This window comes from Manis javanica, chromosome 2 (assembly GCF_040802235.1).
Source record: "Manis javanica isolate MJ-LG chromosome 2, MJ_LKY, whole genome shotgun sequence".
In the NCBI taxonomy this organism is placed as follows: domain Eukaryota; kingdom Metazoa; phylum Chordata; class Mammalia; order Pholidota; family Manidae; genus Manis; species Manis javanica.
The window spans coordinates 9836961-9854568 of NC_133157.1; the positions used below are offsets into that span (position 1 = coordinate 9836961).

General features: G+C 43.1%; 1 protein-coding gene across 6 annotated transcripts in view; it reads left to right on the forward strand.

The window, feature by feature from the left end:
* GOLGA1 (golgin A1) overlaps positions 1 to 17608 on the forward strand; it is a 41963-nt gene that overhangs the window by 15015 nt on the left and 9340 nt on the right. For all 6 annotated transcript variants that reach the window (XM_073224615.1, XM_037008173.2, XM_037008175.2 and 3 more), the window contains 5 exons: positions 562 to 687; positions 2333 to 2428; positions 5003 to 5098; positions 5613 to 5762; positions 6263 to 6358. In XM_073224615.1, the coding sequence (XP_073080716.1) occupies positions 562 to 687; positions 2333 to 2428; positions 5003 to 5098; positions 5613 to 5762; positions 6263 to 6358 (564 nt within the window). The remainder of the gene's footprint in view (positions 1 to 561; positions 688 to 2332; positions 2429 to 5002; positions 5099 to 5612; positions 5763 to 6262; positions 6359 to 17608) is intronic.

A 17608-nucleotide genomic window follows, 5' to 3' on the forward strand; every position in this document is an offset into this window, starting at 1 on the left:
TGAGGCAGCAACATTGGCATCATTACCTCTTCTTCCAGCCCCACATTTTCAGGAGCATTGTTCTGTGGGTCATTTTAGGGCTGGCTGGGAGCTGCTTGAGTGGGATGACTTCTGGTTTTTGGCATCTGGAGTAAAGACATCAGTCATGTTGGACTCTGTTAAAAGAATTAAATGTGTGTTTGATGAGAAGTGGGAGGAAGAACATTCCTGTAGCTGATAGATCCTGACAGTACAATCTGGTTATTTTAAAGAGGGGGAGCATCTTCCCAGACTCCTGGCTAGATCCGTGGAGGTAATAACATTGTTCCTTCCCTGATTGTCAGTTGCATAAATTGGGGATGAGTGTTTGCCTCTTGCTACACTAGGTCTGAACTGGATGTCTGAGTGGTGCTGGGTTCTGATACTACATCTTCTATGTCCCATTTTCAGGGAAGATTTCCTGCCTGTATGTTCTAGGATGCAGTTGAGAACAGACTTTCAGGGGAATGTGATGTTCCAAGGGGAGATGGGAGGGGAGAGAAAGGTGTTACAGAGTAATGGTATCTCTGTTTTCACCTGCAGGCCACTGCTGAATCTCAAGAGAAAGAAAAACTCATCACAGATTTGCAAGAGAACGTTGCGTCCTTGGAGAAGAGACTAGAGCAGAACTTACCAGGGGAAGAACATGTATGGGAATTCCTGAAAGAGGTAACTAGGTCTCTGTTTTGAACATGTTTTCCTCAAGACAGGGAGAGCTTTGTTCAGAGACACATATGAACATTAGCATCCTGATCACTGATAAATTGCACCTGGTGATTTTTGCCACTTGGGCAGTCTTGTCTTACTGCTCTCATCCTCCACCCTTCTGTACTTTCCATTGACCAAGAGAAATAGTCACCATCTGCTTTTAGTATGAGCTGGAATTGCCTCGAGCAGCAGGTGGCCTCTCCTTAGCTGAGGGAGGCTATTGAGCAGATAGGCCTTTTGCCCGGTGGTGTGGGTAACCTTGCCTTCTCCTTAGGTCTGAGCTCATTGTCTGCCCACATTCTGCTCCTCTCTGTATCCCAGTGATTGGCCTCACTGTGACAAAAGGTGACAAAGCCAAGGCCTTGGGCCTAGATGAGACCCTCACTTTCTGTCTTCAGTCAGTTTCAGCTAAATAGCTCCATCTCTACTGCCACTGTTGCACTTCAGGGCTTCCAGCAGCTCTAGCTTAGTCTCTGTTAGAAGTCTCCAGACTGGCCTGCGTAGCATCAGTCTCTCCTCCTTCACCCTTGGAGACGGGCTGTCACGCTCACTGCCAAACTGATCTTCCTGAACAACATTTCTGACCATATCACTCCCTTAAACATCTTCCTCCACTCCCCTGCAGTCTACAGGGAGTACAACGTGGGTTCCTGGGGGTATAAATTGATTTCCAGAATTCGACTTGCCTAGGTTTGTATCTTGCCTCTTCCACTTACTAATTTTTTACTTAGAGCAAGTAACTTAATTCTTTGTGTTTGCTTTTTCCTCTGTAAACTAGGGTTAATAATTTTACCAAACACAAAGAATCGTTATTAGGATTAAATGGGTTACCGTATGTGAAGTGCTTAGACTGAGGCTTTAGAACATGGTAAGTCGCAGTATATTTCGGCTATTAATATTATAATCATTACTGTTGTGCCATCATCATTATTTTAAAGTTTAATGTGATAGGAGTTACTTGGGGAGTTTGTTTAAAGTGTTTATCTTCGGCCCTACCCCCAGAAATTCTGATTTCCTTAGGCCTGGAGTAAGTCCCCAAATTTAACAACTTCCCCACTAAATAAATGTAATGCTCCCACTTTAAAAAATATTGTATACAGAAATAAATTAAATTCCTTTCTGCCGCATAAAAAGCTTCTCATGATCTGACCCTTTGCTTAACTTTCTAGTCTTAGTTCTTGACCTGAATCCACTATTGCTTCAGTTTGGCAGGTTGTAGCTCCCCGAATGTCCCAGGGGGTCTCACTCCTGCATTGGTCTTCCCTCTGCCTGGGTGCTCCCACCCTGGCCTCCTGTGGCTTAGGAAGGCTCCCACTGCCCAAGGCAATGAGTGGCTCCTGCTCTGTGCGGCTTCTTGGTGGCCACTTACTGCATTCTATTATATAACTTTTCTCTTAGTCTTTTGCCCCAGCTTCAAGGTCAAGGGACTTTCATTTTAGAAATTTACCTTTGTATAATTCATTATATATGAATTTTGCCTCATTAGCTATTTTTTCTAACGTATTTGTGTCCCATGTGCCTCGCACCAGTCATAGTATGTTGTAAATATCAATATTTATTCAATAGAAAAATAACTGCTTTCTTCCACTCCTCTTTCAATTCACAGAGAACAGTTGCTGAGCAGACTCTGGGGGACACCAGGCCGAAGCCCTTGGCGACTAGAGGCAGCCAGGCCGAGACCATAGACATGCTGGAGACTCAGGTACTGGACTTACCCCAGTAATCCCTGGGTCCAGGTGGTGACCTGGCTGGGTGACGTTGTGGCTGAGAGTCCCCCTGGGTTGGAGGTTTTCTTTTGAAGGGACTGTGGTGGATCTTACTTATATGGGGTTGAGTTACTTGTTTTCTTCTTTATTGCCACATTGCCATCATTGTCCCCCACAAAGTTGTTCTCTTGTTTGTTTGTTTTCTCTTTTATCCCCATCCCTCTCTCTCCTATAGGAAAACATTCTAATGTGGTTAAGAGAAATCCTTTTATTGTTGGGTTACCTTAAAATGGGTGGCATTGTTTTTTGTGCACCTGTTAATTTATATAATTGATAGAGCTTTACATACGTCTCCTCTGTAACTGTGAACTGCTCCCCCTTCTACCTGTGTCCCCTTCATTGTACTTGTCTACTCTACTGTAGTTACCTGCTAGATGCTAGACATCCAGATTGCCTTCTTTCTGTCCCCATGGGTGACACTGCAGTGAACATCCTTTTCCCTGCCACCATATGGAGGGAGGCTGGACAGTGCCTATGACCTGATGTGACTGAACAGGACAGGAGTGCCCCAAGGGCTGCACTTGGCTTTACCTCTCCAGCATGTATGAACGTTCCCATATCTGCATTTCCATCTTTTCCAGCATTGGCATTTCCAAGCCTTTTACATTTTTGCCAGTTTAATGAGAGCAAAGTGGTGAAGTGGTGAAGTGGGGTAGGGATATCTGTGGGGCCCTTCTGTTTAAGGGCACTAATCCTATTGCTGAGGTCTCCACCCTCATGACCTAAGAACTTACCAAAGGCCCCACCTCCTAATGCCATCACATCAAGGCCTTCCAAACAGATTGGAAGAAAAAAATCACATCACATCACATTTCAGCATATGAATTGGCAGGGGACACAAACGTTTAGACCATAGCAAATGCTAGCACATTTTAAAAATCTTTATTTCCTGATAAGTATACTTAAAGGTATATTTTTCTCTAAATACAACTTTGTTTTATTGTAATTCAGTTCTAAGTATTTCTGAATAACCATTTTCTTCTTGTAAAATATACATAACATTTACCATTTCAACCATTTCTAGTGCATAGTTCAGTGGCATTAAGTACATTCACATTGTTGTACAACCATCACCAACATCCATGTCCAGAATTTTTTCATCTTCTCAAACTGAAACTCTGTGCCCATTAGAACAATAATTCCCCATTCTATCCTTCCCGGTCTTTGGCAACCACCATTCTACTTCCTGTCTCTATGCATTTGACTACTCCAGGTTCATCGTATCAGAGGACTCATACAGTATTTGTCCTTTTGTGTCTGACTTATCTCACTTAGCCTAACGTCTTCAAGGTTCATCCGTATTGTAGCATATGTCAGAATTTCATTCCTTTCTCTAAGGCTTACATTACCTTGTAAGTGTATACCATGTTCTGTTTATCCATTCATTTATCGATGCACATTTGGGTTATTTCCACCTTTTGGTTATGGAGAATGCTGTTGTGGACATAATGTAGTGCTATGAACAAGGTTTTTTTGAGGGCTTCTTTCACTTCTCTTGGGAATATACCAGGAGTGAATTGCTGGGTCATATGATAACTCTGTGCTGAACCTTTTGAGGATCTGAATTTTGAGCTCTGGGACTTGAGTAGGTATTTTCTAAACCCAGGAGTTAAAAAAGCTAGGTTTCACTCCTGGCTCTACCACTACTAAAATCTATGATCATGGGCAAGTAACATTACTGTTTCCCTCTGCAGAAATACACTATTCTCATGGGGTTGTTTCAGTTAAATCTTACGTGGCTAATGTCTGTGAGGGACCACGAGACCTCGTTAGGTACCCACCTCTCCTCGACAAGCCTGCAGCCTTCCTTGTGCTTATGTTCTAGTAATAAAGTTCCCTAAGGTCAGATCTTGTTCAGCAAACAAGAGGACTTCATAAGATAAATTGGTAAAGATAGCTCAAATCAGATAAAAATGCCACATTGGAGAGCCAAGTCTAGCTCAGTGCTGGCCAGTGCTGTCCACTGGACCAGTCCTAGTTCAGGGTCAGACTTGGCCAGTGTTTGTGGAATGAGTGAAACCTAAATTTGTATCATACCAGTAATCCCACTTCTGGCATCTATTCTAAGGAAGTGATTCAGACCAAGTAAAAAAAATATTGCGTGAAGTTGTCAACTGATGCATTATTTTAGATGGGAAAGTGGAAAACAACTGAAATGCTACCATAGTAGGAGGCGGTTCAGTAAATTATAAAACAGCCTTTAAGGAATGGATCTAAGTTCTGAATGCAAGGGAACCTGAGTGAGGAGGAAAAATACAAAGTCTTAGGATCATTTATAAAATTGTAAAAACCAAAAATAGTCATAAAAACAGATTGGAAGAAAAAAAACAGATTGGAAGAAAATCCAGGGTTTTATCATTTTATAATTGTAAACTTATAGATATCTTTCCTTTAATTTAAAATTTTTCTGTGATGTACCTGTTCTATGGTTTAAATCGATTTGGGTTTGAAGCCACTTGTTGGCCGTCTTGCTTCTTTTGGATGAGAGGCTGCTTCCATTTGCCACGCAGGTGGAAGAGCTAGAGCAGAGCCTGCAGGCATCCGAGGAGAGGCTGAAGCAGAGTGCTGACGTCGTGGCAGCTCAGGAGGCCCAGATTCAGGCACTTGTGAGTAACTGTGTGGCTGCTGTGTTCTAGGCCCTTGGTGCCTTCTCTTATGCCTTTGCAGCTGCCCCCAACTCATTCCCAACTTCTGGAGTGGTAGCTGGGCCTGCCCTTAGATACAGATGTTGTGCTGGATGTGAGCGGGGGAGTAGGCAGCTGCAGGTAGAGGGAGTCAGGACCTGCAAAGCCCTTGTTCTTCATCACCTGTTGTACTGCCTCCCACGGAAAAGCCTCGGCCATCAAAGGAGCCCTGAGCAGGGTGAAGGAAGGTTGTGTCTTAGGACTTGGTGCTGCCCAGTGCTGTCTCCCCAGCACCAAGACCAATTTCAGACTCCAACTCCTGAACAAGCCAGGACCAGGGGCAGTAGGCAGAGCTGTGGGTGGGGACCTTGGCAGCCCCCAGGCCAGAGAAGGTCAGGAAGGAGTTATTTCCACTGGACACCAATCTTTGGGTCACTGAGAAACAGAGCAATCCCCCACTGCCACCATGACTGACTGTCTTCTGGGACCCCTGCAGGCCGCTGCACACGAGGAGGGCAGCCACGCGCAGCAGCAGGTCCTCACCCTAGAGAAGCAGTGCACGGAGCGTGTCTGTGCGCTGGAGGCCCAGCTCGCTGCTCTCGAGAAGGCACGGGTGGCCAGCCAGACGGCCGCAGAGCACAAGGTGGTGAGTGAGGAAGGGAATGGGCTGGGCTGCCAAGTAATTGGACAGGAAAAAGACCACCCCCTGTGAACTAAGAGACCACTTTTTGGAGCAGTTGTTATCTTTCCAATAAGACATCTGCCTATGAGACTGGATGTAAAAAGGCTTCTTTTAAAACACAAATACATGGCTTATCTTTTTCTTTGGGCTGCACTAGGGCTTCCCACTGCTTCCTGACCAGTCCCTTCAGCTTCTTCCCACTGTCTTTCCAAAATTTACTCCTCCCAATGGCACTCCCTTTGCCTGGTCCCTCTCCCTGTTCCATCCTTCAGAATTCATTGCCATGTTCCTTCTTGAGAGGACTTTGCCAGGTGGCTCGCTCTCTGACCCCGCCTCCACTGTCATCTCCCACCCCTGCACTGACAACAGAGGCATTTTTTAAAGGTTCCCTGTCTGTAGGACAGTGCCCAGAGGAAGTGTGGTAAAGACTTTTCCATTTTATATATGCTTTTCTCAATTTGCAGAGAGAGCTGGAGCAAGAAAACACAGCCCTTAAAGAAAGTAAGAATGAATGTGAACATTCTTTACAACATCACCAACTTGAACTAAAGAAGCTAAAGGTATTGACCTAACTGAATCAGAGTTTCACAAATGTGTTGTGCCTCTTATGTGTATATTTGGAGTGGCCAAGTGAAAGCTCTATACTCAGAGTGGAAAAGGAGTGGAACTAACATTTGTCCAACAGTTCTGTTAGGCAGTTTCTAGAAACTGTCACTTTATTAAGTCCTCAGTTACCAAGGATGGTAGGAAGAATTATGCTCATTGTGCAGTAAATGTCACTGAGATTCTGAGTGGAAGTGATTTGCCCAAGTTCCATTGTTAGTTAGAGGCAGTGCTGATCTGACTTCACTTCACCATGAAGGCCTAACCCTTCCTCTGTATCCTTGTCAACAGCTGCCTGAAAGTAATGCTCAGATTTTTCTGACACTTGCTGATTTTTTCCAGTAAGACTAGTAAAGCAAGGCCTTAAAAAAGGAACCCTGTTTGTTTGTTTATATCAGGGACCATGTACAGAGATGAAGGAATAGTCTGCTGTTTGTTCCTCTTTCCCTTCTGAGAACTTGGTGCTTCAGTAAGATGCTGCCCTATTCATTACTGGGACATAGCTAGATGCAGAGGAAAGAGATTCTGTCCCCTTCTTATTGGCCTCCAGGCTCCTGTTTTCTTGCATAGCAACTCTTAGACAATGGATCATTGCAACACTTGCTCAGCTTGGTCGTGACACAGAGACCTTGTGGATCTTTTGAGAAAGATCATCTCTGAGAACATCCATAGCTGAGGGTCTGCACTCAATAACTGTTACTGCTAAGCTCTGTAGGTGCTAATGCAATGTGCTGTATTGTGGGGGGGGCTTGTACTGTGGACTGAGATATTTTTTCATGTATTCCTTAACAAACATTGGAGTACCTGTAGGCACGATTGTAGGTGCTGGGGTGTGGCAGTGAGCAAAACAGACATTTCCTCCCTGTGGACCTTGTAACTACAGACAATAAATAAGTGATAAATAGTCATAAATGCTATGAAGAAAATGAACCTAGGGAAGGACAGAGAGTAGGGAGGAAAAGGCTCCTTTAAAAAAGGAAAAGGCTCTTGAGGGAGGGCTTCAGTGATATTTTAGCACAAGGTCTGAGTAATGAGAGGGGCCGGCATTGTGAATGTTCAGAGAAGGAATATTCCAGACAGAGGAAACAGCAAGTAGAAAGTTCCTGAGGCAGAAAAAGGTTTGGTTTGTTCAGAGAACTGCACAGAGGACAGCATGGCTGTAGCTGAGTGAGCTCAGGGAGAACAGTGGGGGACAGGGAGGGAGGGAAGCCATGAAGAAGTTTGTGTTAAAAGGATCATTCTTGCTCTTTGTGGAGGAGGTCCTGTGAAGAGGCAAGTACGGAAGCAGGAGAGGCTATTAGGAAGGAGGCCAAGAGCTGACTGCACTTATTGTGTCTAAGACCTTAAAAGACAAAGCTGAAAATTTCAGCAGAGATTGGGAAACTGTAATAAAGGACAGCATTTTTTAAAAGGAATCAAATTAGAATTTTAGAACTTTTTGAAAAATGCAATAACTGAAGCTCAATGCAGTAGATTACAAAAGGGCTTGAGGAAGCTTTTTGGGTTAATGAACGCTTTCACTGTTTTTATTGTGGTGATGGATTCACTATAATTCATCAGATTCCACACTTTAAATATGTTCAGTTTATTCCTTTGTAAAAAAAATTTTAAGAAGCAATGAGTCAGTATAACAGCAGATTAGAACTAAATAGAGAATTAGTGAAATGGAGAAAGGGCAGATTGAAATACAGAGAAGATAAAAGACATACAGAATATTGCAAGATATTTTATCGTGTCAGCGGGGGACAGGAAGGAAATGAACAACATGAGACAGAAGCATCACTGAAGAGATAATGGCTGAGAATTTTCTTTTTTAAAAAAATTTTTTTATTAAGGTACTATTGATATACACTTTTATAAACGTTTCACATGAAAAAACAATGTGGTTACTACTTTACCCATATTATCAAGTCCCCACCCATACCCCAATGCAGGCACTGTCCATCAGTGTAGTAAGATGCCACAGATTCACTATGTGCCTTCTCTCTGCTATACTGTTTTCCATGTGATCCCCCATACCATGTGTACTAAGCATAATGCCCATCAATCCCCTTCTCCCTCCCTCCCCACCCACCCTCCCACACCCCTCCCCTTTGGTAACCACTAGTTCCTTCTTGGAGTCTCTGAGTCTGCTGCTATTTTGTTCCTTCAGTTTTGCTTCATTATTATACTCCACAAATGAGGGAAATCGTTTGGTACTTGTCTTTCTCTGCCTGGCTTATTTCACTGAGCATAATGTCCTCCAGCTCCATCCATGTTGTTGCAAATGGTAGGATTTGTTTTTCTTATGGCTGAATAGTATTCCATTGTGTATATTTACCACATCTTCTTTATCCATTCATCTACTGATGGACACTTAGGTTGCTTCCAAATCTTGGCTGTTGTAAGAAGTGCTGCGGTACACATACAGGTGCATTTGAATCTGAGTTGTATTCTTTGGGTAAATTCCAAGGAGTGGGATTCCCGGGTCAAATGGTATTTCTTTTATTTTTTTGAGGAACCTCCATATTACTTTCCACAATGGTTGAACTAGCTTACATTCCCAACAGCATTGTAGGAGGGTTCCCCTTTCTCCACATCCTCACCAGCATTTGTTGTTCTTAGTCTTTTCCATGCTGGCCATCCTTACTGGTGTGAGGTAATATCTCATTGTGGTTTTAATTTGCATTTCCCTGATGATTAGTGATGTGGAGCATCTTTTCATGTGTCTGTTGGCCATCTGAATTTCTTCTTTGGAGAACTGTCTCTTCATATCCTCTGCCCATTTGTTAATCGAGTTATTTGCTTTTTGAGTGTTGAGGTGTGTAAGTTCTTTATATATTTTGGATGTTAACCCCTTGTCGTCTATGTCATTTATAAATATATTCTCCCATACTGTAGGATGCCTTTTTGTTCTGTTGATGGTGTCCTTTGCCATACAGAAACTTTTTAGTTTGATGTAGTCCCATGAGTTCATTTTTGTTTTTGTTTCCCTTGCTTGAGGAGATGCATTCAGGAAGAAGTTGCTCATGCTTATATTCAGGAGAATTTTGCCTGTGTTGTGTTCTAAGAGTTTTATGGTTTCATGACTTACATTCAGGTCTTTGATCCATTTCGAGTTTACTTTTGTGTCTGGGGTTAAACAATAATCCAGTTTCATTCTCTTGCATGTAGCTGTCCAGTTTTGCCAACACCAGCTATTGAAGAGGCTGTCATTTCCCCACTGTATGTCTATGGCTCCTTTATCATACATAAATTGAACATATATGGTTGGGTTTATATCAGGGCTCTCTAGTCTATTACATTGGTCTATGGGTCTGTTCTTGTGCCAATACCAAATTGTCTTGATTACTGTGGCTTTATAGTAGAGCTTGAAGTTGGGGAGCATAATCCCCCCAGCTTTATTCTTCCTTTTCAGGATTGCTTTGGTTACTTGGGGTCTTCTGTGGTTCTATATGAATTTTGAAACAATTTTCTCAAGTTCGTTGAAGAATGTGTTGGTATTTTGATAGGAATTGCATTGAATCTGTAGATTGCTTTAGGCAGGATGGCCATTTTGACAGTATTAATTCTTCCTATCCATGAGCATGGGATATGTTTTCATTTATTGGTATCTTCTTTAATTTCTCTCATGAGTGTCTTGTAGTTTTCAGAGTATAGGTCTTTCACTTCCTTGGTTAGCTTTATTCCTAGGTATTTTATTCTTTTTGATGCAACTGTGAGTGGAACTGTTTTCCTGATTTCTCTCTGTAGTTCATTGTTAGTGTATAGGAGTGCCACAGATTTCTGCACATTAATTTTGTATCCTGCAATTTGCTGAATTCAGATATTAGATCTAGTAGTTTTGGAGGGATTCTTTAGGGTTTTTTTCTGTACAATATCATGTCATCTGCAAACAGGGACAGTTTAACTTCTTACTTGCCAATCTGGATGCCTTTTATTTCTTTGTGTTGTCTGATTGTCATGGGTAGGACCTCCAGTACTACACTGAATAGAAGTGGGGAGAGTGGGCATCCTTGTCTTGTTCCCAATCTTAAAGGAAAAGTTTTCAGCTTCTCCCTGTTAAGTATAATGTTGGCTGTGGGTTTGTCATATATGACTATTATTATGTTGAGGTACTTTCCCTCTATACACATTTGGCTGAGAGTTTTAATCATGAATGGATGTTAAATTTTGTCAAATGCTTTTTCTGCAGCTATGGAGATGATCGTGTGGTTTTTGTCACTCTTTTTGTTGATGTGGTGGATGATGTAGATGGATTTTCGAATGTTGTACCATCCTTGCATCCCTGGAATGAATCCCACTTGATCATGATAGATGATCTTTTTGAGGTATTTTTGAATTCAGTTTGCTGATATTTTGTTGAGTATTTTTGCATCTATGTTCATCAGGGATATTGGTCTGTAATTTTCTTTTTTTGTGGTGTCTTTGCCTGGTTTTGGTATTAGGGTAATGCTAGCCTCAGAATGAGTTTGGAAGTATTCCCTCTTCTTCTACTCTTTGGAAAACTTTAAGAAGGATGGATATTAGGTCTTCACTAAATGTTTGATAAAATTCAGCTGGGAAGCCATCTTGTCCAGGAGTTTTGTTCTTAGATAGGTTTTTGATTACCAATTCAATTTCCTTCTTGGTCATTGGTATGTTCAGATTTTCTGTTTCTATCTGGGTCAACCTTGGAAGGGTGTATTTTTCTAGAAAGTTGTCTATTTCTTCTAGGTTATCCAGTTTGTTAGCATATAATTATAGTATTCTCTAATGATTATTTGTATTTCTGTGGTATCCATAGTGATTTTTCCTTTTTTATTTCTGATTCTGTTTATGTGAGTAGATTCTCTTTTTTTCTTGATAAGTCTGGCTAGGGGTTTATCTATTTTGTTTATTTTCTCGAAGAACCAGCTCTTGCTTTCATTTATTCTGTCTATTGTTTTATTCTTCTTGATTTTATTTATTTCTGCTCTAATCTTTATTATGTCCCTCCTTCTACTGACTTTGGGCCTCATTTGTGCTTCTTTTTCTAGTTTCATTAATTGTGAGTTTAGACTGCCCATATGGGATTGTTCTTTCCTGGGTAGGCCTGTGTTGCAATATACTTTCCTCTTAGCACGGCCTTCGCTGTGTCCCACAGATTTTGCAGTGTTGAATTATTGTTGTCATTTGTCTCCATATATTGCTTGATCTCTGTTTTTATGTGGTCATTGATCCATTGGTTATTTAGGAGCATGTTGTGAAGCCTCCATGTGTTTGTGGGATTTTTTCATTTTCTTTGCGTAATTTATTTCTAGTTTCATACCTTTGTGATCTGAGAAACTGGTTGGTACTATTTCAATCTTTTTGAGGCTCCTTTTGTGGCCTCTTGTATGATCTATTCTTGAAAATGTTCCTTGTGCACTTGAGAAGAATGTATATTCTGCTGGTTTTGGGTGTAGAGTTCTGTAGATGTCTGTTAGGTCCATCTGTTCTATTGTGTTGTTCAGTGCCTCTGTCTCCTTACTTATTTTCTGTCTGGTTGATGTGTCCTTTGGAGTGAGTGGAGTGTTGAAGTCTCCTAGAATGAATGCATTACATTCTGTTTCCCCTTTTAATTGTGTTAGTATTTGTTTCACATATGTAGGTGCTCCTGTGTTGGGCACATAGATATTTATAACGGTTTTATCTTCTTCTTGGATTGACCCTTTTATCATTATATAATGTCCTTTGTCCTTTATGATTTTCTTTGTTTTGAAGTCTATTTTGTCTGATACAAGTACTGCAACTCCTGCTTTTTTCTCCCTATTCATTCCATGAAATATCTTTTCCCATCCCTTCACTTTTAGGATGTATATGTCTTTGGTTTTAAAGTGAGTCTCTTGTAGGCAGCATATAGATGGGTCTTATTTTTTAATCCATTCAGTGACTCTATGTCCTTTGATTGGTACATTCAGTCCATTTACATTTACAGTGGTTATTGATAGGTATGTACTTATTGCCATTGCAGGCTTTAGATTCATAGTTACCAAAGGTTCAGTGTTAACTTCCTTACTATCTAAGAGTGTAACTTAACTCACTTAATATGCTATTACCTTTGGTGACAGCTGTTAAACCTTAGGAAGACTTCCGTCTGTAGCAGTCCCTCCAAAATACACTGTAGAGATGGTTTTTGGGAGGTAAATTCTCTCAGCTTTTGCTTATCTAGAAATTGTTTAATCCCTCCTTCAAATTTAAATGATAATCTTGCCAGATAAAGTTATCTTGGTTCCAGGCCCTTCTCCTTCATTGCATTAAATACATCATGGCACTCCTTTCTGGCCTGTAAGGTTTCTGCTGAGAAGTTTGATGTTAGCATGATGGGCTTTCCTTTGTATATGATCTTATTTCTCTCTCTGGCTACTTTTAATAGTCTGTCCTTATCCTAGATATTTTCCATTTTAATTACTTACGTCTTGGTGTTGTCTTCCTTGGGTCCCTTGTATTGGGAGATCTGTGCGCCTCCATGGCCTGAGAGACTATCTCCTTCCCCAGATTGGGGAAGTTTTCAGCAACTACCTCCTCAAAGACACTTTATTTCTTTTTCTCTCTCTTCTTCTTCTGGTACCCCTATAATGCAAATATTGTTCCGTTTGGATTGGTCACACAGTTCTCTCAATATTCTTTCATTGTTAGAGATCCTTTTTTCTCTCTGTGCCTCAGCTTCTTTGTATTCCTGTTCTCTAGTTTCTATTTCATTTAACGTCTCCTCCACCATATGTAATCTGCTTTTACTACCCTCCATTGTGCTCTTCAATGATTGGATCTCCGACCGGAATTCATTCCTGAGTTCTTGAATATCTTTCCGTACCTCCATGAGCATGTTAATGATTTTTATTTTGAACTCCCTTTCAGGAAGATTCATGACATTGATGTCATTTAAATCTTTCTCAGGAGTTGTATTAATAATTTTACTTTGGACCAGATTCCTTTGGCATTTCATATTTGTATATGGCGCCCTCTAGTGTCCAGAATCTCTACTCTCTGGAGCTGCTCAGCCCCTGAAGCAGTGTTGGGGGTCGCAGGGGAGTGGTATTGGTTCCTCTGGGGAGGAAAGAGCTGTTTCCTGCTTCCCGCCTGCTAGGCCTGACACCACTGCCTGACCCAGTGGGCCAAGCATGCAGGTATAAATAAGCCTCTGTGCTTTGCGTTTGTAGTTGCTGTAGACAGGTCTTCCCTCTAACTGGCCTAACGCCAGTGTAGGGTTTGCCGGTTTGCAAGCCAAGTGGGTCTGGCCAGGAGAAAGGTGCAGTAGGCTGCGTTTCACGGAGGGGATCCTTGGAGCTGTGTATCCAGCCAGGGAGCTGGAGCACTTGAAGACTGTGAAAGTTTGGAACCTGCTGGGCAGAGTACCCCCAGACAATTTTGTCTACCTGTCCCTTCTCCTGAGTAGTAACCTCTGTGCAATTCTTGCCCCTTTAGCAGCCCTCTTGCTAAGGGCTTCCTTGTTAGGAAGTCTCTCAGACTGCCCACCTTTCTTTTGTCCCAGAGTAGCCAGATATGGATCCCTGCTTTCCACAAGTGGCTGGAATCTCAGTCTCTCCAGGAATTCTGCCTATCTTAGCTTTCCAACCCCCTAATCTCAAGAGTACCATGCAAACACAATGAAATGTAGGTTTGTGCTCCCAGAGCACATCTCCAGAGCTAGGTATTCAGCAGTCCCAGGCCTCCACTCCCTCCCTGCTCCATTTCTCTTCCTCCCACCAGTGTGCTGGGGTGGGGGAAGGGCTTGGGTCCTGCCAAGCCACAGCTTTGGTACATTACCCTGTTCCATGAGGTCTGCTCTTTTCTTCAGGTGTATGCAATCTGATGCAGTTCTCTTTCCTGTTGCTCTTTCAGGATTAGTTGTAATTATTTTTGTATTATATGTGGTTTTAGGAGGAAGCCTCTGTCTCACCTCTCATGCTGCCATCTTTAATCCGAGAATTTTCCAAATGGATGAAAACTGTCAAGTTATACAGGTTTAAAAATCCTTACAAATCCAAACAGGATAAATTTTAAAACCCATACCCAGACACAGCATGGTAGAAGAACCAAAGAAAAACAATAAAGCAAAAAATTCATCACCAGCAGACTTGCACTACAGGATGTACTAAAGAGCATCTCCCAGGTGAAGGAAAATTATAGACAGAAGTAGGGAGGATGTGAGGAGGTAAAAAAGAATGAAGAGCAAGAAGAAACAAAATCAGACTGATGGTGTGTCATTCATGGTCTAGTTAGGAGAAGGGAACCAGCCCAGTTATTTGAGTGAAAATTTATGTTCTGAGGTAGTTTTTAGGCCAGCGCTGAAACAGTGAAAGGTAGCAGAAAGGTAGCAGCTGCAGGAAGCAGCTTGCAACCCTAGGACTAAGGGAACAAAGTGAAGAGGTCGGGATTATGGAATTTAGGAGATAAGATGAAGAAGCCACAGATTTGTCACTGACCTGCAAGGCAGGACGCTGCACAACGGCGCTGGTGTGTGTGCTGGGGACCAGGGCAGTGAACGAATCCAGCCCCAGGTGTTGGGAAAGCTGTACACTGAATGCAGCTGCTGCCAGGGTGAGGCAGCCCTGCCGCAGAACCAGGAAGTTGAGGAAGGAGCAGGTCTTTTTCTCACTCTTGCCTCCCCTGAGTTCCTGAGCTCTCCCTGGTGCAGAGATTAGTCTGGAGCCCGCTGGCCAAGCAGAGCGCACTTTGCAGAGTGCCAGGCCCAGCATCATGGAGCAAAGCATGAACGGGCGGCTGTGGCCTGAGAGGGCACGATAACCTGCAAACCTGCACACGTGGGCTATTTAGAAGTGCAGTTCCTTCTCAAACGTCCGCAGTTCTCTGTATATCTTGGATTTCTAGTTTAATACCATTATGGTCACACAACACTCCAAACGATTTCAGTCCTTTGACATTTATTTAGCCCTGTTTCATGACCCAGCCTATAGTCTCTCCTGGTCACCAGTTCAGTGCATTTGGGAAGAGTATGTGTTCTGCTGCTGTTAGGGAGAACATTCTGTACAAGCTAATTAAGTCAAGGTGGTTGGTAGTATTGTTCTAATTTTCCATGTATCTTCTAGGTTGTAATTTTGGGGAGTTTTTTGGTTTGTTTTTAGTCTACATGTTCCATCAGTTATTGAGAGGAGTGTGCTAAATCTTCATCTGTGGTTGTGCGTTTGTCTCTTTCTCCCTTTAGGTCTGTCAGTTGTTGCTTCAAGTATTTTGAAGCAGTATTTTGTTTGTTTGTTTGTCTGTTTTATTTTTTATTTTGGTATCATTAATATACAATTACAGAAAGAACATTATGTTTACTAGGTTCCCCCCCACATACCCCTTCACAGTCACTGTCCATCTGTGTAGTAAGATGCTGTAAAATCACTACTTGTCTTCTCTGTGTTGCACAGCCCTCCCCGTGTCCCCCATGCACTATGCTAATCGTAATGCCCCCTTTCGTTTTCCCTGCCCTTATCCCTCCCTTCCCACCCATCTTCCCCAGTCCCTTTCCCTTTGGTAACTATTAGTCCATTCTTGGGTTCTGTGATTCTGCTACTGTTTTGTTCCTTCGGTTTTCCTTTGTTCTTATACTCCACATATGAGTGAAATCATTTGGTACTTGTCCTTCTCCACCTGGCTTATTTCACTGAGCATAATACCCTCTAGCTCCATCCATGTTGTTGCGAATGGTAGGATCTGTTTTTTTCTTATGGCTGCGTAATATTCCATTGTGTACATGTACCACATCTTCTTTATCCATTCATCTACTGATGGAAATTTAGGTTGAAGCAGTATTTTTAGGTGCACACATATTCAGAATTGTTTGTGTCCATATTTTTCAAAACAGCTGTTCCCTGAGCCCCTCTGGGGAAATCATTCCAGGTGCAGAGAGCTGCCACACATGGGTAGGTAGCCTGGTGGCCCCTGCAGCAAACCTGAGCTGCGCCAGTCATCCTCGAGTCCCATGGCGCTGGAGTGTATGTGGCTCGGTAGTAGGAGCACAGACTTCAGAGTCACATAAGACTTGGCCGTGCTCCTCACTAGCTGGTTCTTGAGGGAATCCAGTTTCCCTTTTATAAACTGAAGATGTTAACCCTTGACCTCAAGAGTATTGCCCTGAGGGTCCAACAGGACCATGGATGGCAAGGGTCAAGTGCAGTTCCTGCTGTGGGGGTGCTTTTTCCCTGCCCTGCTTTTTCTTGCCCTGCTTTCCTGTCTCCTCACTGACTGCCTCCCATCTTCTTAGACATCAGCAGTCATAGCATCTCTTCCAAACCTCCCCAGGAAGGGCCTCTGTGGAGGCACAGCACTCCTGTCACCCCGCCCACCTGGGCAACAGGGCCAGGGTTTCACAGCCCCACCCAGCCTGAAGCCTCTTGCTCCTTTTGTATCAACAGAGCCTCCCCAGTGAGGGGTGTTATCTGGTAGTTCAAGGGCCCACTGTCAGCCCCTTGAGTTCAGGCGCTGATTTGCCTTTCTAGTAGAGGTGAGCTCACGGAAAGTCCATTCTGACAGCTCCATGGCAGGAGGCAGAATGCCAGTGGCCAGAGGCTGACATCTCCCTCTTACCCACTCGTACTGGTGTCAGTGGAAGGAGATTCTGTAGGGGGAGTTAAGCAGCTCACAGAACCAGACAGACTTGCCTGATTGGAACCAGGGGCCTCAGGTCTTTCCCTTCTTGCCTCACGTGGCTCCTGCCCTGTCCCCCACCCAGCTCTTGTCCTTGCTCTTCCCCATGATGTAGACTGTGTCCTACAGATTGGGTGGACATCACCACAGCAGCTCCACACTGCTAACATTCCAGCTTAGCAATCCCAGGGGAAAGAGGGCTTCTCCCTCTCAGATTCATTATGTAAAAAAGGATTCTGATTAGTTCATCTTGGGTGACAGAGCCATCCTTTGGACAAAGCAGTTTGGCCAAAGGGAATAGGTGCTGTGATTGGCCAGGCCTGGATCATATGCTTATCCTTAAAGCCACAAAATGGGTGTATCATTCATTCTTGGCTACCCTACTAGAGCCCTGAGGAACTGCAGGGTGGGCATGGGGAATAGGAACGATGACTCTCTTAGCCCAGAAAAGGGTGATTATGGGTAAACAAAAACAGCAGACATACCTGACCAGTGTCTGGGTACCTGGGAAGTCTGGGGGCTGATTTGTGAGCCAAGCATCAGTCTCCTGGTGTGTGTGTCAGGGGACAGTCCCTGTGCTCTGGGAAGTCCAGTGAGGCAGCCCTGCTCATGGTAGAAAATACCGTGCGTGGGAG